This window comes from Hylaeus anthracinus, unplaced genomic scaffold (genome assembly GCF_026225885.1).
Source record: "Hylaeus anthracinus isolate JK02 unplaced genomic scaffold, UHH_iyHylAnth1.0_haploid 11985, whole genome shotgun sequence".
Classification (NCBI taxonomy): Eukaryota; Metazoa; Arthropoda; class Insecta; order Hymenoptera; family Colletidae; genus Hylaeus; species Hylaeus anthracinus.
In genome coordinates, this window is record NW_026534333.1 from 11,874,829 (window position 1) to 11,899,510 (window position 24,682).

General features: G+C 37.3%; 4 protein-coding genes across 4 annotated transcripts in view; 3 read left to right on the forward strand and 1 right to left on the reverse strand.

Moving 5' to 3' along the window:
- The window catches only part of LOC128886612 (FERM, ARHGEF and pleckstrin domain-containing protein 1), a 94,938-nt gene extending 78,670 nt beyond the window's left edge, over nucleotides 1-16,268 (reverse strand). The window contains exon 1 of the mRNA XM_054141659.1: nucleotides 15,854-16,268. The gene's annotated coding sequence lies outside the window, so the exon portion shown is untranslated. The remainder of the gene's footprint in view (nucleotides 1-15,853) is intronic.
- LOC128886611 (ubiquitin-protein ligase E3C) lies at nucleotides 78-5,282 on the forward strand. Its single transcript, XM_054141656.1, has 5 exons — nucleotides 78-607; nucleotides 695-1,165; nucleotides 1,240-1,775; nucleotides 1,860-3,907; nucleotides 4,428-5,282. Exons 2-5 carry the CDS (start codon nucleotides 714-716, stop codon nucleotides 4,593-4,595), a joined length of 3,204 nt encoding a protein of 1,067 aa, XP_053997631.1. The 5' UTR covers nucleotides 78-607; nucleotides 695-713; the 3' UTR covers nucleotides 4,596-5,282.
- Nucleotides 5,449-11,480, forward strand: LOC128886617 (muskelin). The gene is made up of 12 exons (XM_054141669.1): nucleotides 5,449-5,650; nucleotides 5,872-5,941; nucleotides 6,120-6,262; nucleotides 6,365-6,569; nucleotides 6,657-6,849; nucleotides 6,922-7,157; nucleotides 7,217-7,497; nucleotides 7,560-7,734; nucleotides 7,968-8,162; nucleotides 8,290-8,481; nucleotides 8,558-8,800; nucleotides 8,883-11,480. The coding sequence occupies exons 1-12, from the start codon at nucleotides 5,562-5,564 to the stop codon at nucleotides 9,120-9,122; spliced, it is 2,262 nt and encodes a 753-aa protein (XP_053997644.1). The 5' UTR covers nucleotides 5,449-5,561; the 3' UTR covers nucleotides 9,123-11,480.
- LOC128886799 (dynein axonemal heavy chain 7) overlaps nucleotides 15,694-24,682 on the forward strand; it is a 45,095-nt gene continuing 36,106 nt past the window's right edge. The window contains exons 1-6 of the mRNA XM_054141962.1: nucleotides 15,694-15,959; nucleotides 16,874-17,204; nucleotides 19,854-20,252; nucleotides 20,580-20,790; nucleotides 22,158-22,431; nucleotides 22,991-23,371. Of these exons, the coding sequence (XP_053997937.1) occupies nucleotides 15,694-15,959; nucleotides 16,874-17,204; nucleotides 19,854-20,252; nucleotides 20,580-20,790; nucleotides 22,158-22,431; nucleotides 22,991-23,371 (1,862 nt within the window). The remainder of the gene's footprint in view (nucleotides 15,960-16,873; nucleotides 17,205-19,853; nucleotides 20,253-20,579; nucleotides 20,791-22,157; nucleotides 22,432-22,990; nucleotides 23,372-24,682) is intronic.

Below are 24,682 nucleotides of genomic sequence, written 5' to 3' on the forward strand. Positions count from 1 at the left end.
ACATCTGCACCACCGAAGAGTTGGCAGCACAATAATTTTATGCGCATCTCCCTTCGCGCACTTCATACGTTAAGAGGTGGAGGGGAAGTTCCTCCGTTGGTGGCGGTTGTGTCTTTGTAGTAGTCCGGTCAGATTTTTTTCAATGGAGTGTATGTGTTTCTCAATACGACTATAAAATAGAATATGGCGAGCATTTGATGACTGGACGTATATGTACGATCTAGTGTTAACAGCCAGTTGTTTTTTGCTGACATAGCATCGAATATACAAACTGCTGAGATTATGCTTGTAATACGATCTTCACGATAAATCGTATCGAAACGTAAATCGACAAAAGTAGTAATCGTCATAAATGTTAACCTTCTTAACGAGAACAAAGTTAGATTCTACATTAAAGTAAATTTAAATTTTGCGCGAGGTCGGTAATGCCATTAAGTTTAGAATTGTGTTAAATATTCCTGAGAATGTGGGGATAAGCGGTGATATATTAGCAGAGTATCGTGGTTTCTAAGAAATGACATTCTGTTTCAAAATATTTTTGTTTAATATCTATTACCAAGGTCAGTGAATTGTCAATTAAAATTGTCATCATAAAACCCCTTGTACGGTAAGCTCAAGATTGCACATGTTTAAATATGTTAAAAGACCCAAAAACGGGACAATAGCAATTATTGTTTTTTAATGTTTCTTTCAGAGATAGAAATAGGGATGTTATGCTATTAAAAAGACATCGAAACACCATGTACAGTTTCGAAGGAGATTACAGACGTAAACCTCAACAAAATTTAGCTGGTGCCAGTAAAAGGAATGATCGAGCAGAAAAGTCAGTCCTCTTGCAGCATGCGCAATTGGAACGTTTAAAAAGAGAGCAACAACGTAGAAGGCACAATGCAGCATTAAAAATTCAGGCGCTTGTGCGCAGCTTCATTGTCAGAAAGCATATGAGAATGGTGGTGAGGAAAGAATTCGACGAAGAACAACAAATAACTGGTCGTAGAAATGTGAATCTAGATGACTTAGTAATATATTTTCGAAAATTATTATTCTTTTACGATTATACTCTGGATACCGGTAGACTTGTTTGGACATTTCAACATTTTCTAAAGCACGAGCAAGAAATTAAACAAAAATGTGTAAACTGTCCTGAGTGGTTATGGAGATTACGGTAAGTTTTAACAGAAAGAACATTGTATAATTTTTGTGTATTCTACTTTGTAATAATAATAAATATTTTTACAGATGGATGCTTCGTATGTGTATGCAACATAATTCAGAAGCCTTAATGGATGGAGCTTATTCGTTGGCCATACCATTAAGAGCTTTAGAAACGTTTACTAGTCGAGAAGATACGGGAAAGGTCTTAAGAGGGAGTAGTTATAAACATCTAGAAACCATCTTTATATATTTGATAAAGCACAAATACTTTGATCAATTAAGGAAATTGATAAACGAGAAAGTCCCGCCTTTGTTGGAACCTACTTCTATCCCAGCAACCCCTATCTCAAAATGTTTAGTGGATATGATAAAGCGACCACTGGACTTAATTTCCTTCCTAGACCAGAAAGATGATTTTTCTATGCTCGTTTTACAGGAACTTTGTAGAAGTATACTATCTCCAAGAATGTCCGATCCTATTCGGATGTTTATTATTCCATCATTGTCTGAATTCAAAGAATTTCCATACATTCAATTAATCGATTGCATCAACAGAATGGAAATAGAGCCTACAATAAGTTTGCTTTATTCCATTTTATCCTTAGAATCGAATCGATTCAGTAAGTGTATGAAAATCAAATCTGATATTAATTACGATAAATGAATGTAAAGTAATGTTTTGATTTTTTTGTTTCATATTACAGCAACGTGTAAATTTAAAGATGTTCTTATTAACTATTTACAAGTACTCGCATCCACGAGTTCGACGATAATCCCGTTGGTCGCAGAGGAAAGCACGGAGCAAGCAGATGATTCGGATACGGAATCTAATGTAAACATGATCGATAAAGAAGAAGCTGATGTTTTACATCAGTGCCTGGAAATGCTGAACGAACAGCAACGTGTTCAGAAAATACTTTTAGCGGTGGATCGTAGCAAAGATCCGGCCGTGTTGCAACCTTTGTGCCAACTTTGTCATCATTTGCTGATTACCAACAAATTAGCCATTCACAAGTATAAATTATTATACATGCTCGCATTCAAGCCAGTGTTTCTCAAGAATTTATGGACCGTTTTGTTGTCAGTTTGTCAAATGTCGTTATTCGGTGGAGCGACACCTCTACTGCAGATTATGTCGCAGGGACTCAGTCTTTCTAGCGAAGACACGAAAAAGATAGTTCCGCTGTTAGCCGTATTTTGTTCATTGTTCAGTTTGCTTATCGCAACGTTGCACGACACAGAATTCTTCATCGAAACGACTGAACAGCCGTTGGACACCAACGGTCAACAAGCAATGCCATTCACCATCTCGGAATTGGTATTGCTCTCTGGCCACTTGAAAGGGGTTTGCTTGGGCTTAGTTGAGCTTGCGTTTCCCGACAGCCGGCCTACCGTGCGAGACAATTACAAAACCGCTGTTCTTGGTCCGTCGGGCACTATTCAAAATCAACAAGACACCCAAATGTGGACGCATCTATTCAAAGTAACGGTTAGCTTGCTACGTCAGTTGCATACGCGAGACTTGAGACAGCAATTCTGTCCAGAGGGGCATTGGATCGCTTCGAATATTGCGATACCTATAGACAAACCTCAAAATTTCACGTTTCGCAGGCGTAGGCTCAGGGGTTATGTACCATTTCAAGGGCTTCGAGTGTTTACGCGAGAGGAGCTGGAGGAAGGACCACCTTTGTCCTCGAAGGAAGTTCGAACGTTAACGCTCCTTCGCGAGATACCGTTCGTTGTACCGTTCAGCGATCGAGTAGTGGTGTTTCAGTCATTAATTTATCGCGACAAATCGGAACAACAAGGTGACGTGACAAACTTTATGCAAGGTCCGTCAATAAAGATATCGGTGAGAAGGAACTATTTGTACGAGGATGCGTTTCAAAAATTATCGCCTGAGAAAGAATCAGAATTGCGATTGAAAATGCGCGTGCAGCTCGTTAATTCGGCTGGACTGGAAGAAGCTGGTATAGACGGTGGCGGTCTATTTAGAGAATTTTTATCGGAACTGTTAAAAACGAGCTTCGACCCTAACAGAGGCTTTTTCAAGCTCACTAAGGATAACATGCTGTATCCGAATCCTACGGTACAATTGTTGGTTGATGATTTCCCAAAGCATTATTACTTTATCGGTAGAATTCTTGGGAAAGCTTTGTACGAGAATCTGTTGGTCGAGCTTCCGTTCGCGGAATTCTTTCTATCGAAAATCGTTGGTCGCCAATCGGACGTTGACGTTCATCATTTGGCCTCCTTGGATCCGATCATGTATAGGAATCTCTTGTATCTGAAAAGTTACAAAGGCGATGTCGCCGATCTTGGCTTGGACTTCACTATACTGTCAGACGAGTTAGGCGAACGACGAGTCGACGAATTGAAACCAAGCGGTGCCAATATTCCTGTCACGAATCACAACCGTATCGAGTATATCCACTTGATGGCAGACTATAAACTGAACAAGCAGATCAGGGCACAATGTTATGCGTTCAAGCAAGGTATTGGTAACGTGGTACCCTTGGACTGGCTTCAAATGTTCAGCAACAAAGAGCTGCAAGTATTGATATCGGGTGCACAAATTCCCGTTGACGTAAACGACTTGAAATTGCATACAAACTACACGGGAGGCTATGCACCCAATCATCCGACGATAACTGCTTTCTGGAAAGTCGTTAACGAATTTAGCGATCAGCAAAAACGACAGTTGCTGAAGTTCGTTACCAGTTGCAGTCGGCCACCACTACTTGGATTCAAGGTGTGTACGAATACATTATTCCAAGATAAATCATTATTCGTTATTAACACTTTACCGAACGGTAGCTTATTAGTCATCTATTTGGCTAAAACAAGCAATATTATATGAATTATGAGATACTATATAAGTATTAGGTTGTCCCGAAAGTTTCTTTCGCGAGTTGCACTCAATTATTTTATGTGGTCGTGTTTATATAAATAGACAATCTAATTTCATAAATATTCATGTTGTAACAGTAATGGAGCAAAATGAATCGTGCACAATTCAGTAATGTAACATAAAGCATAAACTATTGTGCATGTATTACTTATTAATAAAGCGAAAGAAACTTTTGGGACAACCTAATATTAATCAGAAAACATTTCTAGTAGACAAAATAAATATTTTATAATTTGATCAAAAGAAGACAAATTGTTGAATTGTACTATATATCCAATCATCACTACGAGTCGTTAAAGTGTTAAAATAATTATATGTTCGACTCTGCTATTTACGATTAATAATGATTTCAATTCTTCAGGAACTCGATCCACCCTTCTGTATCCAACAAGCTGGCAGTGTAGATCACTTGCCAACCTCCAGTACCTGTATGAATCTGTTAAAACTCCCAGAGTTCCCGGACGAGAAAACCCTACGCGAGAAACTTTTATACGCGATACAAGCTGGTGCAGGCTTCGAACTGAGTTAAACCCGATTTCTATTGACTGTTGAGTGAATCCTTTTAGTTAAATCGGTGATACCTGACTGTATATAACATTATAAGCGTAATCAAGGTTAAGTGCGTGTTTGAGAACAAGAGATGCGGATGTAAAAGCTGTCATATTTTATTAATCGATAAGCTATAACGATTAGATGTTTACTACATGCTACACGTGTACTATGTTCATTTAGTAAGGAAGATAAATCGGTTTTCCGTTTGAAGCAATACTTCGCCCGTCGATAGATCGATATTGGGATTCGTAACGGGGCAGAACAATTTTTGCGAGATCTCCATCGAGCGGGGCAATAAACGTGTAATATTGTCAGGAGGGGCCAATTAATTAGGTAGCGTCTGAGAGGACTGCTACCGTTACAGAGAACAAATGTATTTGTAACAATACGTTCGTTTATCTTGTTCAGTATATATATTATATATACATGGACTTATACACGTCATACTATATACATGTATACACAAAATCATATTTTTTTTCGTTGTAACACTTTTCTGCCCTTGGTCTGTAACTGTAAATTGTGTATATTTTTATGTTTTGTATTCGTCACAAGTATCGACACTACTGTCTACTTTGAATGTACATGAAAGGATAGGATTTATGTATTTATGAATTCGTTGAAACAGTGTGTAAATAAAAAAAAACGAAATCCTCGAGTGTTACACACGTCTATTACAAAATACATGATTTGAATGTTACGATACATGTTTCATGCTTTTATTATGAAATTTGTAAACTAATAAGAATCGCAGAATATGTAAAAGAAAAAGAAAACGACTAGAGTTCTTGGTATAAATGATTAAATTTCAAATATATTGTCACACGCTGTTCCGTTCACCGGGCCATGTTTTCATATGGCGCTCATTCCTAGATATATGTATATCTCTATGAAAATGGCACACACATTTATGTAGTGCTAAAGCTTATGTCATTTGTGTAACATGGCGTCCAACGAGAATAGCAATTTTCACAAAGTTTTGGAGTTTAAAATTTACAAGTACTCCAGTTTCTGCTCGTCTTACGTGCCAGAGTAAGTATCTTCCTATAATCGAGTAATCTACATACAATAACTTCGTAATTGCAGGCTGGAAAATGATTGTTAACCGATGATGATTCTCTAACCTAAAGTAACGGTTATGATGAAAAGCAAAACACGTTATATATACGTGAATTTATCAAATAAATAACAACCTCGATCACTCCAGATTACATCTGAAACGTTATGTTAACGTTTTCCTCTCTTTTTTTTAGAAATATCCTCGTAGATGACCCATTGGATCAAACGTCACGTTGGTCTTCCGATATTGAGAATCATCCACAGGTAAACATTGTTAAAAACTAATGTGATATAAGTCTACAAAATTCAAATAAACCTTTAACTCTGATAAAATGCCAGAGACACGAATATTTATTTAATTCAACGAATAAATTTAATGTTAATGGTGTGGATGTAATGTACAAAAGCATATTTTCGTATGATTGATATTCTGGTTTTTCAGTTTCTCATATTAAAATTGCAAAGTCTCTCGATCGTGAAAACAATTACATTTGGTAAATATATGAAACCACATGTGTGCAACATAAAAAAGTTTAAAGTGTACGGTGGCCTAGAACCAGAAAATATGATGGAGCTCTTAGAAAGGTAGGTTCAAGTCTCATGATTGAAGCAATGATTGTATATATACATATATATATGTATATATATATATATATATATAATTAACAAGTAATTATATATTTTTAGTGGACTAAAAAATGATCATCCACCAGAAACGTTTGAGTTGAAACACACACTAGGAAATGAAGAGAATTACTTTCCAATTAGATACATTAAGATTCTTCCATTACAATCTTGGGGTCCTAGTTTTAATTTTTCTATTTGGCATGTACGATTAAATGGTATAGACGATCCTAAAATTATCAGGCCTTTCATCAAATGTTTCAATGTGGTAAATTAAAATAATATATTTATTATATTGTTAAATTCATGCAATATGCTTTTACTTTTTGTAAACACAGCTGATGTTATGTTTCAGTATCGCCAAAACGAAGTAATAAGACTGTGTATGAAACACTTCAGAAGACTTGAGCAACCAGAAATTGTAGAAACTCTGCAAAGAGTTACTGGGGTTCCATTAGAAGATCCTAGAATGACAGGGTTGTATGATTTATTAGTTACAAAGGGTGATCATCTTCAAGCTGAACATTTTATAAGCAATGCTGTTATGAGTGAGTTTCCATTTTGTCACGTTGTAAAATATATCGACGTAATCGTAGAATCTAATACTATGTACGTTGCAGTGGGTCTTTTGAACGACTATATCAACGCTCAGACTTACAGAGCGGTTTGGACTAAATTATCAACAGTTGAGCCAAAGCCTGGAATGAGAGGAGGTCATCAAATGGTGCTCGACCCATCCGCAGAACTTGTTTATCTGTTCGGTGGATGGGATGGGAACCAAGACCTCTCAGATTTGTGGGCATACAATATAGCTACAAATAAGTGGACCATTATATGCAAAGATACCGAAACTGTGGTAAGTAATCGCAAGAGAATCGACGACGTTAGATATAGAATTTAAATACCTAATTGTAGGGTGGTCCAAGCGCAAGATCTTGTCATAAAATGTGCATTGATCCAGAACGTAGACAACTTTTTACCCTTGGCAGATACTTAGATGCACAATATAGAACACCAGAAAACTTGAAGAGTGATTTTTTCGTTTATGACATTGAATCGAACAATTGGACATTAATATCAGAGGACACGGGTGCAGTAGGAGGACCACAGTTAATTTTTGATCATCAGATGTCTATGGATATTGAAAAGCGAACCATTTATATTTTCGGTGGTCGAAGACTTGTTTCTCCGACAAAGTAAGTTCAACGACGTGGTAATCGTAGCAATTAGTATATTAAAACGTTCGTCTAATCCACAGTTCTGATGTTCATGGGCTGGTACCAGGCATGGCCGAACTAATTTTTTCTGGACTGTATTCCTATCATGTACCAACTGGCACATGGAATAGGCTTGCCTGCGATATTGCTAAGCCATGTCTTCCTGACATACCAACAATCAAATCGAGAGCTGGACATTCTATGCTGTTCCATCCGGTATATATTTGAAACATTATTTAGATCAGTGTTTTTCAACCTTCACCTTCCTGCGAACCTAGCAATGTTTATAAGCACAATGAAAGCAGAATAACGAGTATCTCATAAGTACAAAAGAATGTCGATGAAACTATGTAGCTCCAGAGGTGGTCTATGAATCACAGTTTGAGAAACACTGATTTAGATAATACATTTTAAGTAGAACATAATTTTAATGTTACGCCCTTTCGCAGGGATCAAGGAAACTATATATTTTCGCGGGTCAGAGGGGCAAAGAGTATCTTAGCGACTTTTTCACATACGAAATTGATACAAATCACATTGAGCACATTAGCTTTGATGATTTTAGTACGAATCACGTTCCCGCGGTTGGTTATACGCAAAGAGCGACGATCGATCCCGAGTTGGGAGAAATTTACATTTTATCGGTTTGTATTGTGAAATCCACATTACTGAAAAATAATAACGATTCAAGTAGTAGTCGTTATCATTACTAGTAAGCACGGGCATTGAGTGAAGCGATATCTGAATTGCTCTTAATTACTTTTTGCTCAGGGTTTAAGTAAAGACAAAGATAAACGAGACGACAATGTACAGCATTCTTTTTGGATTTACAATATTAAGAATAATAAGTGGTCTTGCATTTATCGAAACGAGAACGTTGGAGAGAAATACTGGAACAAAATGCAAGATTACGAGCCATGTCCACGATTCGCTCATCAATTAGTCTACGATCACGCGAAAAAGGTTCGTTGCATTATCGCTTGCGAGGCGAGCTCTCCTATCGCGAGTTTGTAATAGTGCTTTATTATTTATTCGTTAGGTTCATTACTTATTTGGTGGAAATCCTGGAAGGTCACGACTTCGAAACTTGCGACTCGATGATTTCTGGCAACTCAAACTATGCAGGCTCTCTCACGAACAAATTCTAAAGAGATGCAAACTTCTCATTAGGAAGTACAAGTTCGAAGAGCTAGCTTTGAACAACAGCGTCGAAGCACTCGAATACCTACAGACGAAAGTGTCGGAGATTATCGATCATAACGATGTGGAACAGACAAAAGAGGTATTGACATCTTTTATCAGTAACGGGTGAATACAATTTTATTGATTTTGCATTTTGAACTTTATGCATTTCTTCGTTACAGTTTCAATTGTTAACGTCTATTCTATTCAGAGAACAAAACTCCTTAATAGGAGAAGCTACAAATTCGAACAGTTCGGGCAGCATGATAGAAAATTTAGTTAACACGGGTACGTCGTTGTACTGTCCAACCACGCGCGATATTCACACATTAAGAACTGAATTGTACGATAAGCTGACAGAATTCTTTCCGGAGTCGTTGACGCAACCGCGCGCTAATTTGATCGATCTTTTACCGTTATGATCAAACAGTAATTAAAAATCCACTAGAGTAATGCCTGAGAAAATATAAAGCAAAGAGATTCCTTTTTGTTTTTTCTTGTAAAGATATTTACTATGATATTGAAACGTGATTTTATCTTTAAAAGGGAAACGTTATTTTTATATAGTGTACTTGTTTGTATCGTTTTAAAAAAGTAAGAAGATTTACACACGCAAACGTATACATATATAAATATAAATATATACATATATTAAATTTGATTTCATTCGCATGAAGATAGCTTACAAAAGAAGATGATACTAATATATATTATATACTTCATTGTGATACTTTTAAGTAACGAGTTAATAGTTAAATATGTAAATTTACGTCTTTTATATTGAGTTTTCGTTTACATTTGATTGTTCTAACAGCTCTCTTACCGTACGTAGATTCGTCACGTCAATTCCTAATTTTTATTTCATAGAACGTGATCAACAAGAATTATGTTTTACGCATATTATGTGCTGTTATATCTCTACAATTGATTTTATTTGTCATCAACGATAGTATCATTTTCATTATTTCTGTGAATAATATCGCATACTCTTGTCGAAAAATACAAATATAAATTGTTGTTACTGCTCTTGAATGAAAGAAACGAAAGAACAATTACAGAGAGACTATTTTTTAAAAGCTCTTCGTTTGATGCTGTATATATTCGAAGGAAGCCTCCATAGACTTTCATGAAACGAAAACTCGTCAAATGTAGAAGTAAGAATGAGAAAGGACAAATGCAACAGATACGGGATGTATTAGAAATCGTATATTCTTCTATTTTGCTGGCTTCGCTCACTATTTAAAATATTTTATACACTTTACATCATACCGAGTAGTTAGAATATTAACCATTCGTATTCAAGTTATAAGTCTATCATAAATGCCTCGTGAGAAATGTTAGAAATTTAGCAAAAGAAATCCTACAATCGTATACTTCCATGACAATGATGTGAAATTATTTTCGATCTTTCACCCTCCAACTCGCTGCGTACCCTATGTACAATGTTTCCTTTAACGATCCTGGAAAGAATTGTTCGCTTATCAAAATATTTCTTCTTTCGAAACGAACAATCTTCTCGTCGAACTTTTTCTCGTATATTAAAAAGAAGTTTACGTTAAAGAAAGCATTGAACGCATAAATATGTACACAATTATATATAGTTTTCATTGCGATATAGTTTCAATGTTACACTAGCTATGCATCACTATTTGATCATTCATTGTCATGGAAGAAATAGATAATAGTAATAATTTTTCGCTTATACGATAGGGATTTGTACAAAGAGCGACTCGTTCCGCAAGCTTGTTTTTACCATCTTGTATATATTCTATGTAGGGACTGATAGTTAAAGCCATCATTATTGTTAACTCCTTTATACCGTAAGCGTTATTAACAACTTGAATATAGATGTCGCTTTATCGATAGATCTGTTGTAAGCAGTTACTTCTAGTTCCATTGGCGGAAACACGAAAGCAGTGAGAGAATGTAATTATTATCGCGAAGTTTATCGAGAGAGACCGTACGGGATGTATGGAAGCAAGTGCTTTGAGTGTGTCTTTGTATATAACTATTAACGTGCAGAAAGAACGAAACGATTGTACAATTCGGTCAATAGGATAAGATAGCGAAACTTTGTAAAGAAAAATATGAAATGCAAACTAAGTAGGGCGTTAGGAGGAAAAGAAACGCGAAGAATGCGTTGTTTCGACGCTATATTGGTTTTTCTCAGATTTTCCAACGAGAATGGCACCGAACATTTTTTTGCGGTGGAGGGGGGTAAGAAAGGCTGTTATACTTATTGTTTGTTAATCGAATAGTTAAGCGCCGTTTAGAGAGTACGAGGTGCCACGAAAAAAGAGTTGTAAAACGCTATTGTTGTCAAGTTAAGAAGAAATTCTATATGTGTACTTGGAATATAGGCACTTGGGTTACGTCGAATTACAACTTGGGGATGCTAGTGTTTCACCAGACTCTTTTTGTGGTCCATTGTAGATAATGCGAGCGTCTTCGATATTTATCAACCGCGTTTCGAAAACTGTTTCATACACGAGAAGAGAGAAAGTTGCAAATAAGTGACGTCACGTTGCGTACATGTACAGCTAGAGAGAAACACTACTTCCACGATATTATATGTATATAAATATCAAAATACTAAATATCAGAATTATCTCAGGATCTTATCTCAACATTTTATCACGAAAATCTGCGAGAATGTTCGATAGAGTTGTAAAGACGTGATGTTCGGAGTTCTAGTCAACTAAACGTGCGATTATGAGAGACCACGCCATCGAGCTTCGGTCCATGAGACGGCGAATGCGCGATTGATAACGATTTGAAATTATGATTATCGTGTAAGCCATAGCGCTGTATACTTCCATTCTATTTGTACGATCCCTTCGCTTTTAACAAACTGTTCTTTTAATTGCTTGTATAGAATTAAGTTGCACCAATACGTCTAAAAAACGAGAAAAAATATGTTACGTGAATGTAGATCCAAAAGTGCTCGATACAAATGCTCCACCAAGAAAAGTATTAAACACGAGGAATGCAATAGTCTAACAAGAAATCAATCATGACTGTCTACGTAATAATTGGAATAATATCTTGCTTGGAAATGATTAAAATCATCTTATTCTTAGGATATGCTTTATATATTTACACTTAACTTTTACAACTGTAACTTCAGTTCCCTTTTGCAAAAAATACGTCTGCAATAATAATAAAATTATTTATTATTATTGTAAAAATTGTATTACCAAAGATGATTTAAAGTTCAGTTAAGAACATTATATATAAATATAAAAAGCTTGTTCTAAGATTGAAATGAGTTTTAATAACATGATTATCTACTTTGTTTATTAATGAACTTTCAAGTGCGACTATGATTGAATGGAAACTGTCCCTAGTAAATAAATAGGGAATTGTTAAAAACTAGTATACCAAATAACAAACAATACTCAACAAGAATACTTTCAATCTTTCATCTGAAATTGAGTTATAATATTTCTAATTTCAAATTTTATCCCTTTCTCCTTGCAAGTATCCAAAACGTAAATGATGGAACAGTTTTGATTGGTCTTATTATGTAACACCACGAATTATTTATAATCAAGTAAAAATATTGTTCCAATTTTTTGTTATATTAGATATTCTTTCGACTTTTACCCGTTGAACGTATTGGCGCAGTCTGATAGTCTATCTTCGCATCATCAATTGTTTTCCAAGCAACCATCATCTTTTTTTTTTGTTCATCAATTGTATCATTGTAACATTTGAACGTAATTACGTTAATCTTTTATGTTCAAATATAATCGTTTCGTTAACGTTGATCGAATGCATTTACTTTAACTCTCATCATTTTGACTATGGTTATACTGCTAGATTCAACACGTGTGTGTGCCATATATACGGAGTGAAACGTAATTTACAGTAAAACCGAGAAGGACGCGATTATTTCCATGCACCACTACCTACTGGTTTTGCACTGTGACTCGCGTTTCATCTGTCTGGAATAAAAAAAGATGGACTTTCCGCAACAATAATCCGCGCGCAATAGTTTAGCCCACGATTGTAACTTTTGATATTTCTAATCTATTTTCTTAATGCTATTTTGATCGTGTTTATTGCAATATGTATCGTTTAAAATAAATGTCTCACACCATGACGATTCACGATGGACGTGCCCTCAATTATTCTTTTATTTATCCTTTACATCCAAAAAAAAAGGAGATGAACTTTCAAAAGTCCTTCAGCCATTTTTCCTGAGTAAATTAGTGGCGCCATTACTGACTATTATTACATAGCATAATAACACAGTGATATCGTTAGAAAGGTTTGGTTTTTTTGTTACACCTTTTCTACGACTACGTGCATTTAATCAAGTTTATGCAGTATTATTACTATTCAGCTCTGTTCGATTTTTTTGGAGATAAAATAAAAAATTTTGGTTATGAACAAATGGTTATGCCATTACTATTTTCGCCATTGGATGGACTGCGCATGTCTAAACAATCTAATCGCTGATACTTCATAACTTCATGCTGTTCAAAATTTTGAGAGATCATCCGAGGTGTATAATAGTATTCGTTTAAAAGAATTTATTAAAAATGGTGGACGCAAAAGGAGATGCATCATCCGAGATGACTGCAATTAAAGAATTTCCCGATCATGCATTTAGATTAGAAAAGGTACACAAGTGCCTGGATCTTTATTCAAAAGTAGAATTCCTCTTAACCTCTTCAGGAATACTCCTTTAAGATACTTTGAAGGCTGCAACATCGACATAACCACTAAAATTATGAATATACATTCAGAATTAAATTATACAAAACTATATACTTGCATAAACCGTTAATATTTTGAGGTTGAATTTTTATTTATTCCGAACAAAATACTTCGTTCCTGGAGAGGTTAAATGACTCCTTATTTGTCTGAATTTTCCTGCTAACTTTTTCAAGTTCGACGTGGAAGAAGTGCATGAAGTGCTGGAATCAGCGATCACGAGATCGAAGATCCACCATGAAAGAAATCCAAGCGACTGTCAAACAGTACACAAGTGTGTATTGGAGAAGCCTCAAGGTTTTTACTTCGCGAAAATGAGAGACTTTGCAGACAAATTGCCCGCGCACACTTTACTTCCCGTACGCGTATTCAAATATTACCCAGTGATGTATCAAGGCGGTTCCCTTTTAGAAGCAGACTAACTTCCTTCGAGACTGGGTTTACGGAGTAAACTACTGACTTTTATTCGTACAAAAAAACAAGCATACATTCGAATTCGTTTTCTTCTAAGCCTCCTAATTAATCTTAGTAAATCGACTATTATAAACATTAGTAATAGAAATCAATAATAGAAATTTGATGAAAAATCTCCGTAAATCTAGTGTTAACTAAATTCTAAATCAAATCTTACATTCAAGGGTCTGAATATTCCGCGGTCAAAGGGACCTGGCACCTATAGTTACGTCACTGACAATACTATCAGTGATGGTCTATCACTCAAGTTCAAAAGCGCAGTTGTATACACAGGTCCTAAAATTACCATGCTGAGGATAATCCATAGACATGGAAGTCCTTCTAATGAAGGTTCAGTTGTATTTCATGAAAATGCAATCATCTAGTAATAAACCATCCTTCTCTATTTGCATTTTTCCTACAATTTGGCATTACGCAATTTCAAGGCCTCTTTTAATCATGTAGTTATAAATTCCCGATTCGAATTTATACTATTAATCTATGCGCAGGGCCGGTTTTAGCAATATTGGCGCCCTGGGCAAGATTATCGTGGCGCTCCTTCAGGGGTATATACAGGGTGTCCCAAAAATGTTGTAACACCTTGAAAGGGGTGGTTCAGGAGGTGATTTCAAACAACTTTTCCCTTAGCGAAAATGTTGTTCGAGGTTTCGTTAAGGAGATATTAAGCGAAAACACTGATCAATCAGAGCGCGAGTATGCCGGTTGAGCGTAGGCTTCGCGATAGGCGGCCGCGTTCATACGCTACCGCGGGCGCTCCAAAGGTATACGCGCCCTGTGATTGGTCGGGGTTTTCGCTTAATATCTCCTCAACGAAACCCCGCACAACATTTTCGCTAAGGAAAAAGTTGTTTCAAATCACCTCCAGAACCACCTCTTTTAAGGTGTTACAACATTTTTGGGACACCCTGTATACTTGATCACAGCGCAAACTCACTAATGGTAAAGTTGGAAAACGCTTGGGTTTCGCTGCAGAGGACATTCCTGAGAAATTATAATAAAGATTATTATCTCAGTCATGTACCATAAAAAAAATTCATAACTTTCGAATGATACGAATTCAAATAATACTGTCCAAGTGAAACGTATTCAGAAGCAGAGATGGGGCAAAACCCTAGGCAGGGCCGGCGTGACCTTTTGCGAGGCCGGGTTCAAAAATTTTGCGGGGCCTGAATTCACATTCAAATCCTACACTTAAATTTTACGAGGAATTATTTATTTACAAATGCTATATATTTTTTATAAGATGAATATTAAATAATAATACTTTGATGATTTTTGTCACTCCTTTCAATTTAATCATCGCTACTAAAAAAATGTCTTGCATCTCCGCAAAAATTGCTTCCATTTGTTAATAGTATCATCAGTCTGTAAAAAGTTAATCAAAATCCGTATCTTTTAATTCAGTAATTTTCGTAGACCGCGGGCCCGGGTTCCGGCGAACGCGCTGAACCTGCCTTGCGCCGGCCCTGATCCTAGGCTTCGAATAAATCTGAAGTTGGGCGATATGTTTGTCTCGTTTCCTCTTTTGAACATTTTCCAAAGAGGGAAGCGAGACAAACACGTCGGCAAACTTCAGATTTTTTCGAAGCCTAGGGTTTTGCCCATCTCTGCTTTCCTCCACCCCTGGACCTTTTGAACCTGTGTATACGTCTGCGGCCGAGAACACGGTTCAATTTGAAAATCCTTTAGGAATGGGAACAGAATATTCGAAAGTTGGTAGCAGCCGACTTACGACATAAATATGCTGATATTTTCGAGGCTCAACTAAACGAAACGAAATTGCGCTATCACCGAGCTATGCATGAACAAGCTGTGAAACGAGTGATTGCCATAGAATGCCAGGAAGAATGTAACGAAGATTTGATACCTATCCCGCCATTTAAGCTTGCTGGTCGAACGGATCAGTATCCAAAGTATTTGAGAAATCGTTGCGCGATCAAGAAAAGGTATTACTTACCACACAAGCTAATGAGAAACATTGTGGCTAGAGCACATCTCCTCATGCCAGAGTGGATCTGCGATTTCAGACGTTACCGGCACCAGGGTTATCTCGATTTCAACAGGTACATTATTCTGAGTTGAAAATTCATTCTACACTTCACTAAGCGAAAGACTCGAGCAAATAAAGTGTCGAAACACGAATAGACTCGACAACCGATTGAAAATTCGTTAGCAAAAATGTCATTTAACAATTATCGTTCTGTTTGGCTGAATTCAGCTCATTTTGCTGAACGCGAAGTACAGTATAGGAGTTCCCAATGTAACCGGTAACGATTCGTCAATCAACTTCAGCAAAGTATATCCTCAACACTCGATTTCGTGTTAACGTTATTTCTGTACTAATTTATAAAATACAGGGTGTCCTAAAAATGTTGTAACACCTTGAAATGGGTGGTTCGGGAGGTGATTTGAAACAACTTTTTCCTTAGCGAAAATGTTGTCTGAGGCTTCGTTGAGGAGATATTAACGGAAAACACTGACCAATCAGAGCGCGAGTATCTGGTGGAGCGTCCGCGGTAGCGTATCAGCGCCGCCGCTTAGCGCGTAGCCTACGCTCCAACGGTATACGCGCGCTCTGATTGGTCGACGTTTTCCGTTAATATCTCCTTAACGAAGCCTCGAACAACATTTTCGCTAAGGAAAAAGTTGTTTCAAATCACCTCCCGAACCACCCATTTCAAGGTGTTACAACATTTTTGGAACACCCTGTATAAGTTTGCACTTGCATAGAAAAGAGTCAACGCGTTAAGAAGGTTGGGAACCCCTGTTTTAAACCGTCATTCGTTCCAAACTTCGCACTGCTCGAACCAACGCTTTCGCACGCGCGACCGTAAATTTGTCAATTTTCTTATTCGCGCATATTTCGATCGCGAAAGTCCCGATCGTTTCACTAATATGCACCAATCACGCGACAACGTGACGCGAAAGAGGAGGTCGGAAGTGAACTTATTCCTCGCATTTCTTGCACTGTTTCAAGATTATTGGACTTGATAGAAGCGGATACGAAAAAAGGCGCGCTCGCCATCAGTGCTACCTATTACGGTGACATCGTGCGACTGATCTCTCAACCGCGTTACCTTTATGACGTACCCCCACCCTCTATACGCGACTTCCTCAACTGCGCCGACAATTTGCTCGCTCTTCAGGTGGTCATGCGTATGATTAAGACCATCGAACATCTTCTCGAGGTTTTACAGGACTGGCAAATTATGCCGCTATTAAAAGTACGCAATCTATCCTTATTCATCTTTGGTTCATCGAGAAAAGAGGAAAATGAGCTGCGAGGTCAAACGTTATCGATCGAGATCGTAAGCTTTGACCTGCCGTTCGATTCACCGAACGATAATCAAAAGATGACCATTGTAGTTATTTTTATTCATGACTTTAACCATGTGTTATACAAGTTTTATTTCATTTCAGGATAACTGACGTGAGTTTCTACAACTAATAAATATTATTACCCTTCTACAGGGTGTCTACGTATAAGCAGGTACGGCGCAAGGCAGGTTCAGCGCGTTCGCCGGAACCCGGCCCCGCGTTTTGAGGGGCCCCGCGGTCTACGAAAATTTTGATTAACTTTTTACGAAATGATGATACCATTAACAGATGCAAGACATTTTTTTTATTAGCAATGATTCAGTTTAAAGGAGTGACAAAAGTCATCAAGTATTAGTATTTAATATTCATCTTATAAAAGATATGTAACAGCATTTGTAAATAAATAATTCCGCGTTGTAAAATTTAAGTGTAGGATTTGAATGTGAATTCAGGTCCCGCAAAATTTTTGAACCCGGCCCCGCAAAAGGTCACGCCGGCCCTGCATATAAGTCCGGACATACGCAGAGTGTCAATTCTACAACAAGCCTGATCGGATAAAAGAGTCTAAATTTGAAAAAAATAGTTTATTGGAAAAAAATAAAACCTTGAGGTGTAAAAAAACCAGTTTTTTTCCTAATTGTGGAGACTCGGGAGTGTCACCAAAAAATACATCAAACCCGATGTCGAGCTAATATTAAAGTGACGAGACGATTTTTGTTGAAAAATGTCGATTTTCACCTAAAAACGTTGGCTTTTCTCCATTCAAACGTCATTTTCTCCCTAAAATACTATCGTAGAATTTTTTTTGACAATACCATTCAAAAGCTGAGACCTCGAGGAAGTTTTTCCCGAGGAGTGCCCGCCAAATAACTATGTATTTAAAACCGAAAAACGGATAGAGAAAAAGTCAAATTTGTTAAAATTGTCACGATGTAAAGTTTAACCTAATTTTTCACTTATTAAACCTACGTAATAAATTTTGATTTTGCATCAGGGAGATGGGAAATTTAACGCTCTTTCGAATGATGTACTGATTTTTAAGTTTGCACTGTAATTTAGTGAAGTTATGCCCGTTTAAAGAGTGCCAAGTCGAAAACATAGAAAAAAAATTAAAAGTGAAAATACTCTCGAGGATAAGGCGACACAAAGAAAATGTCTAGGAGTAATTTTTTGTCGGAAATTTGTTGTAGAATTGACACTCTGCGTATGTCTGGACTTATACGTAGACACCCTGTATAAAGATACTATGGCCAAATTTATGAATAATTTTCTCAATTAAGGATTATCAAGAGGGAGGGTTCCAAGTGTACGATAATAAGCAATATTCGTCATAAAGCGAGCATTACCAATTACATTTAACAAAGGATAAGTATTCAGTTATTTATTTTATACACACGATCAATTCTTGCTTATAAAAATATCATCACATCCTTCTGTATAACCAACTTGTTAAATTTCAATTAAACTGCAATTTTCCTAAATTCTGGAGATTAATCAAAATAAAGAATCGAAACGTAATAAATGGTGCTCGTTTTGACAGTGTCAAATATTGGTCCTTAAGGGGGGAGTCTGATTCAGCTAATGCATTTTTCTAATGCATGTAATTTCCAGATATAATTTATTTTTGTTAAGAAACTTTTTTTACACATAAAGGGACGTTCAAAGAAGAAAATTTGACAGTGTAGATTAGCTGGACCAGACTCCCCCCTTAAGGCGTCTGGCCACCCTGAGCGCTCGCCAGATGGGTACTACTCTTAAAAAAAAATTAATTAAGAAATTAATCAAGCAATCGCAAAAATCCATTGCTATTCTTCAGATAATGTATCTAAAAGTAGTGCGTAGAAATTTCAGAGCAATCGGACCGCACGTTTACTTTTCTTTTGGGATTATCTCGAAACTACATTTTTCGAAATGGTACAACGTAAATCTCGTAAACTATCGGTCCGATTGCTCTGAAATTTCTACACGCTACTTTTAGATACATTATCTGAAGAGTAGCAATAGATTTTTGCGATTACTTGATTAGTTTTTTTTTTTTTATTACCGAATTTTTTCATGAAATTTCGATGAAAATTAAAAAAAAAATTTCTTCGGCTCACCATAATTTTCGTAATGGTAAAAAAAAAAAATCCAATTGCTACTCTCTAGCGACAAACTCCAGAAACAAACTACTATTTTTTTTTTCTTTTCCGGATGCGACATAAAGAATATAATGATGGTACAGCCCACGCGCGTTTCGTGCCGAAGGCCTTCATCAAAACTTTCGAACCGCAGCCATTTTTATTTTTGTTATCTCAAAAAATTTTCATGTTTTCATTAAACCGTTTTTTAGTATGTGTCAAAGCATAAAAAATATTTTTTTCTATACTTTCGCATTTATGAATTTTTTAAGAATAGTGCCCATCTGGCGAGCGCTCAGGGTGGCCAGAAGCCTTAACAGGAATTGTTTTTATCGTGTGCCAATTGGTACATAGTCATGGACAATAGAGCAGAGACGACCAACTCGATTTGATTATGTCGTGCAGGCGGTTTCTACGCCGCCATTAACCATGTCCATAACTAATCAAGCTGCCCATCTCTGCAATACTAGTAATCTTATCATTCGTAGAAACGTATATTGAAGTATTTCTGTCTCGCAGCTGCGATTGAAATGCGAGAACAATGACCTATTCCTCAGTCCAACTATGCGCGAGATTTGCACCTCTTTCCACAACGTCATCGACAACATCAGTCACGTAGGACAGAATTTGCCGCCACTGGACTCATGGGTTGGCGTGAAATCTGACCGTGAACATATCAAAGTTATTCTACCCGAATGGTATTTAGAAGAAACGCATAGAAGACTCGCCCACGTATTGCAAAACGCTTTTCAGCCTTTCATCAGTTACGTTGACGAATTACATGAAAAGTTTCGAGTCGTTTTCGGTCCAGAAACCCACGATAACATTGTCGCCTACGTCAGCATGGGACGTTCTTTTCAAGAATGCGTAACGAAAGTCGAAGATTTTAATCGATTCATTCGAGAAATAAATGGCATGGTAAACTATCCTCATCAACGTTTAATCTTTATTATTTACTATCTCCTCTTTGTTTAATTATCTGAACTTCGATAGAGTTCCGCGGTAGATAAGTGTAAACGAAAATCTGTTTTACCAGCTACGCGAGTCGGTCACCTTACTGTAATATATTGCTTGGCGTTTAGATGTCACACCTGAACACTTTTTTAAATTTTACGTTTACGTTAAAGTATATTAATTTCCTATTTGCAAATGATAAATTTCCACATGGACGAATAAATGTCTCGCAATGTGTTGAAAATTTATGATTCAACTACTACTATAAATTTTAATGAAAATTTATTTCAGCCGAATCATGAATACTTCTCGATAGGCCTAATTCATCAAGTCGCAGCGAAAACTGGTTTACTTCAATATACACAAGAAGCTCGCGAATTGATTATCGAAGAACTGGTAAAGAGTCATCGTCTATTCAATCTTGAAATTTGCAGTGCGTTTGAAACTATAAGAGAAAAAGCTACGAATATTCCCGATACTACCAAAGAGTTACTCGAATTAGGTGAACACTTTTTCTCTTTCCCTATTTCATTATTATTTATGATTTTCGAAGGAGAAGTAGAAGATTCCTACAGGTGGCGTATTCTAATACAATGGAGTAACAACTACTGATGGTATTGGGTTGTCTGGAAACTTCATGCCTATTTTCAAGAAAAATTCAAAGGCATATTTAAATTTTTATGTATATTTATTGAATTATATGTGTAGCATTTTGTTCCGCAACCTTTCCACCTGTTAAGGAATGTACACATTTTATTTGTTTTCATCCATTTTGATATACAGGGTGTTCCAAAAATGTTGTAACACCTTGAAATAGGTGGCCCGGGAGTTGATTTGAAACAACTTTTTCCTTAGCGAAAATGTTGTCCGAGGCTTCGTTGAGGAGATATTAACGGAAAACACTGACCAATCAGAGCGCGAGTATGCCGATGGAGCGCTCGCGGTAGCGTATGTGCACGGCCGCCTAATGCGTAGCTACGCCTACACCGGGCGGTCCAACGGCATCCGCGCGCTCTGATTGGTCAGTGTTTTCCGTTAATATCTCCTTAACTAAGCCTCCTACAACATTTTCACTAAGGAAAAAGTTGTTTTAAATCATCTCCCGAACCACCTCTTTCAAGGTGTTACAACATTTTTGGACACCATGTATACAGACCTGTACCGCCTACTAAAAATCGGCATGAACTTTCCACAGCCCAATACTTTATAGATTAACACTTTACCGACTGGTGGTAGTCTACTGATCGACTTTTTGTCATGGTAACAAATACTTTGTTATCTATCGAGATAGCATTGTATGAATTATGAAATATTTTATGAATATTAATCTGAAAACGATTCTAATAGATAAAATAAAGACTGCATAATACCAATGTCATGAAAATAAAGAGTATTATTAAATTTAATTATATGTTCAATTGCTATCGGTCGGTAAAGTGTTACGAAGATTTGGAGGCAACTTTGAAAGAGTTTGAAACTTATAGCATTATAGATTAAGCTTAACACGTTTGCTGCCAGATAATGCACTCGAAAATTTCTGCTGTGATTAAATTTTCTTTACAGACTATTAGAAACTACGTAATCAAACATTTATCGTGGCATTTGTGTTCGTAACTTCATGGAAATTCAAGTATTTCGTTCAAATTCATTTTCTGTGACATTTAACTTCCTGAATTAATTTTGTTAGTTTTTTGGTGAAAAGCACTGTCACCTTATTTTCGTAACTCCATCGAAGTTCACGTATTTCGTTCGAATTCATTATCATTGACAGTTGACTTTCATATATGGGTGACGTGGCGATGAACGTGTTAATCCACTTTTCCTATCTAATGAAAATGTATTACAACTTTTATTTTCATTATAATCTAGGCGAATACATGATAATGGCCGCGTCAACGTTAATGAGATCATTGGAAGAGAAGATCACTCTTTCGTTGCGTATGATGGCGTCTCTAATTGAAATGACAACTCTAACTAAAGACCACATCGAGTTAAATAACACCACTATTCATTGGTTGAAGCGAATTAGGCCAATATTCGAACAAAACAGCGCCATGTACGAACATATAAAATTCCAGTTGGAGGAAAAACTCCAAAACAGAATCGAAGTTTTGAACAGAGATGTTGAAAATATGTTTCCCAGGTGAACAATAGTTCATCAAAATTAAAAATAGTGTAGATCGAAATAAGCAAATCATCACGTTTTCGAATTCTCTTTATACAGGGTGTCCCAAAAGTCGGGGAGGAGCCCGGAAATGGGGGGTAGCTGAGACGATTCTGAACAACAATTTCCTTTGTGAAAATGTCGGATGGGGCTTCGTTAAGGAGATATTAAGCGAAAACCTCGACCAATCAGAGCGCGCGTAGACCGCTGGAGCGGCCGCGGTAGCGAAGGCTACGCGCTGGCGGCCGCGTCGTCAATGTCCTTCGATGCACGTCGAGTCACTTGTTCGCGTACAAGCGCGGCCGCCAGCGCGTAGCCTTCGCTACCGCGGCCGCTCCAACGGTCTACGCGCGCTCTGATTGGTCGGGGTTTTCTCTTAATATCTCCTTAACGAAGCCCCATCCGAGATTTTTGCAAAGGAAATTGTTGTTCAGAATCGTCTCAGCTACCACCCATCTCCGGCTCCTCCCCGACTTTTGGGACACCCTGTATATCAAAAACCATATAAATTGTTGAATCGTCAACTTGTTATTGCCAGATTGGATATAATGAACGACATGGACGACGCAAAACGGATAAGCGAGTACATAGAGTTCATGCGAAAATTCGCTCGCGAGTTGGAGCGTATAGACGACAGGATAGAGTCGATTAATGACGAAGAGAGCCTATTCCAGTATCCCTTATCGGAATATCCTCGCATCAAGGAACTGAAAGAAAACATAATGCCGTATTACGATTTAATTTATCGCTGTTATCGCTGGCAGAGACACCGTGACGTCTGGTTGGATGGCCCCTTCGAATACTTGGACTCGAACGACATCGACAACAAGACGACAGAGTACTTTGGGGAGTTCAATAAGATCAGCAAACAGTACAGGACGAGAATAAAAATGGAACTCGCGATTAGCTATCCTTACGGGTAAACTATTTCATATTGAGCTATGTTGTCTTCCAAATTGTCTTCTACTCTCCAAATATTAAAATATGAACTCTACTTTCGATATTCTTTTATATTATTACATAGTGTGTGTGCATTTTTTAATATCAAGTCAGTGATGTCAGCCGGGCCGGATTTTTTCGCACACGTGCAGTCAGAATGACAGCAGAGATCGGCAAAACTCTAGGCTTCGAATAAATCCGAAGTTTGCCGATGTGTTTGTCTCGTTTCTTTCTCTGGAAAATGTTTAAAAGAGGAAACGAGACAAACATATCGGCAAACTTCGGATTTATTCGAAAGCTAGGGTTTTGTCTATCACTGAATAACAGTTAGCAGTGTCGTGATGCCATGTTCACTGCTCATACGCGAAAAAAAGTCGGCGCGGGTGACATCACTGGGCCAGATTTTGGTCCCTGTCGCGCATGGGTTTTAGCGTCAGTAAACTATCTAATACGACTATTAAACTGACGCCTTTAGTCGCCCAAAAGAAAAATACAAGTATAACGAATACGGACTAATTCGGACTGTAACTACAGTACTACGCGTTCAGCTTTTTTCAGCATGCGCGAATCGGAACAGAATATGGTATCATAGTATAAAGATGCGAAGTCATACCTTACTACATATAACACATAATCAGTCTTGCATTTCTTCTTTCCTTACATTCGTTTAATTTCTGCTTTACATTACTCTGCATTTGCATTTCCTTAGATCCTTCTAGATACTTGCTTAGATCATTCTCTGATTAGGGGTGCCAGTAATTTATTTGCACCCACTGGCACCCCCATTATAGCTCGGTTACCTCGGGGTTGCTAAGCCCGTACTGTAGCTACAATCAAACATAGCTACAGCCCCTGAGGTCTGAGATCAGTCGAGATCCCACTTAACCAGCATTACTAACTCTTTGCACTCGAGGCCTTTTTCTCTGGTATCTACCAGCAACTCGAGATGTTTCTTAACATTCTATTGCCACGAATGCTAAGATTATATTCACTTTAAAAATCAGATCTCTAATTTGAGATTTGAGAATCAGATCACCTTTGCCACAACGACAATCATTTCATTGGCACTTCGAGTTCCAAAGAAATTGAACCTAAAGAAAATCTAGTGGTGACCGAGTCACCTCTCAAGTGCAAAGGGTTAATATTGTCTGGGGTACGATACAACTCATTCCTGTCTGACCATTTCTCGCCAATTCTACTTGCGGAGTTCGTTAACCCTTTGCACTCGTGGCTTTGTTTTCTGATATCTACGAGCAACTCGAGATGTTTCTTAGCATTCTATTGCCACGAA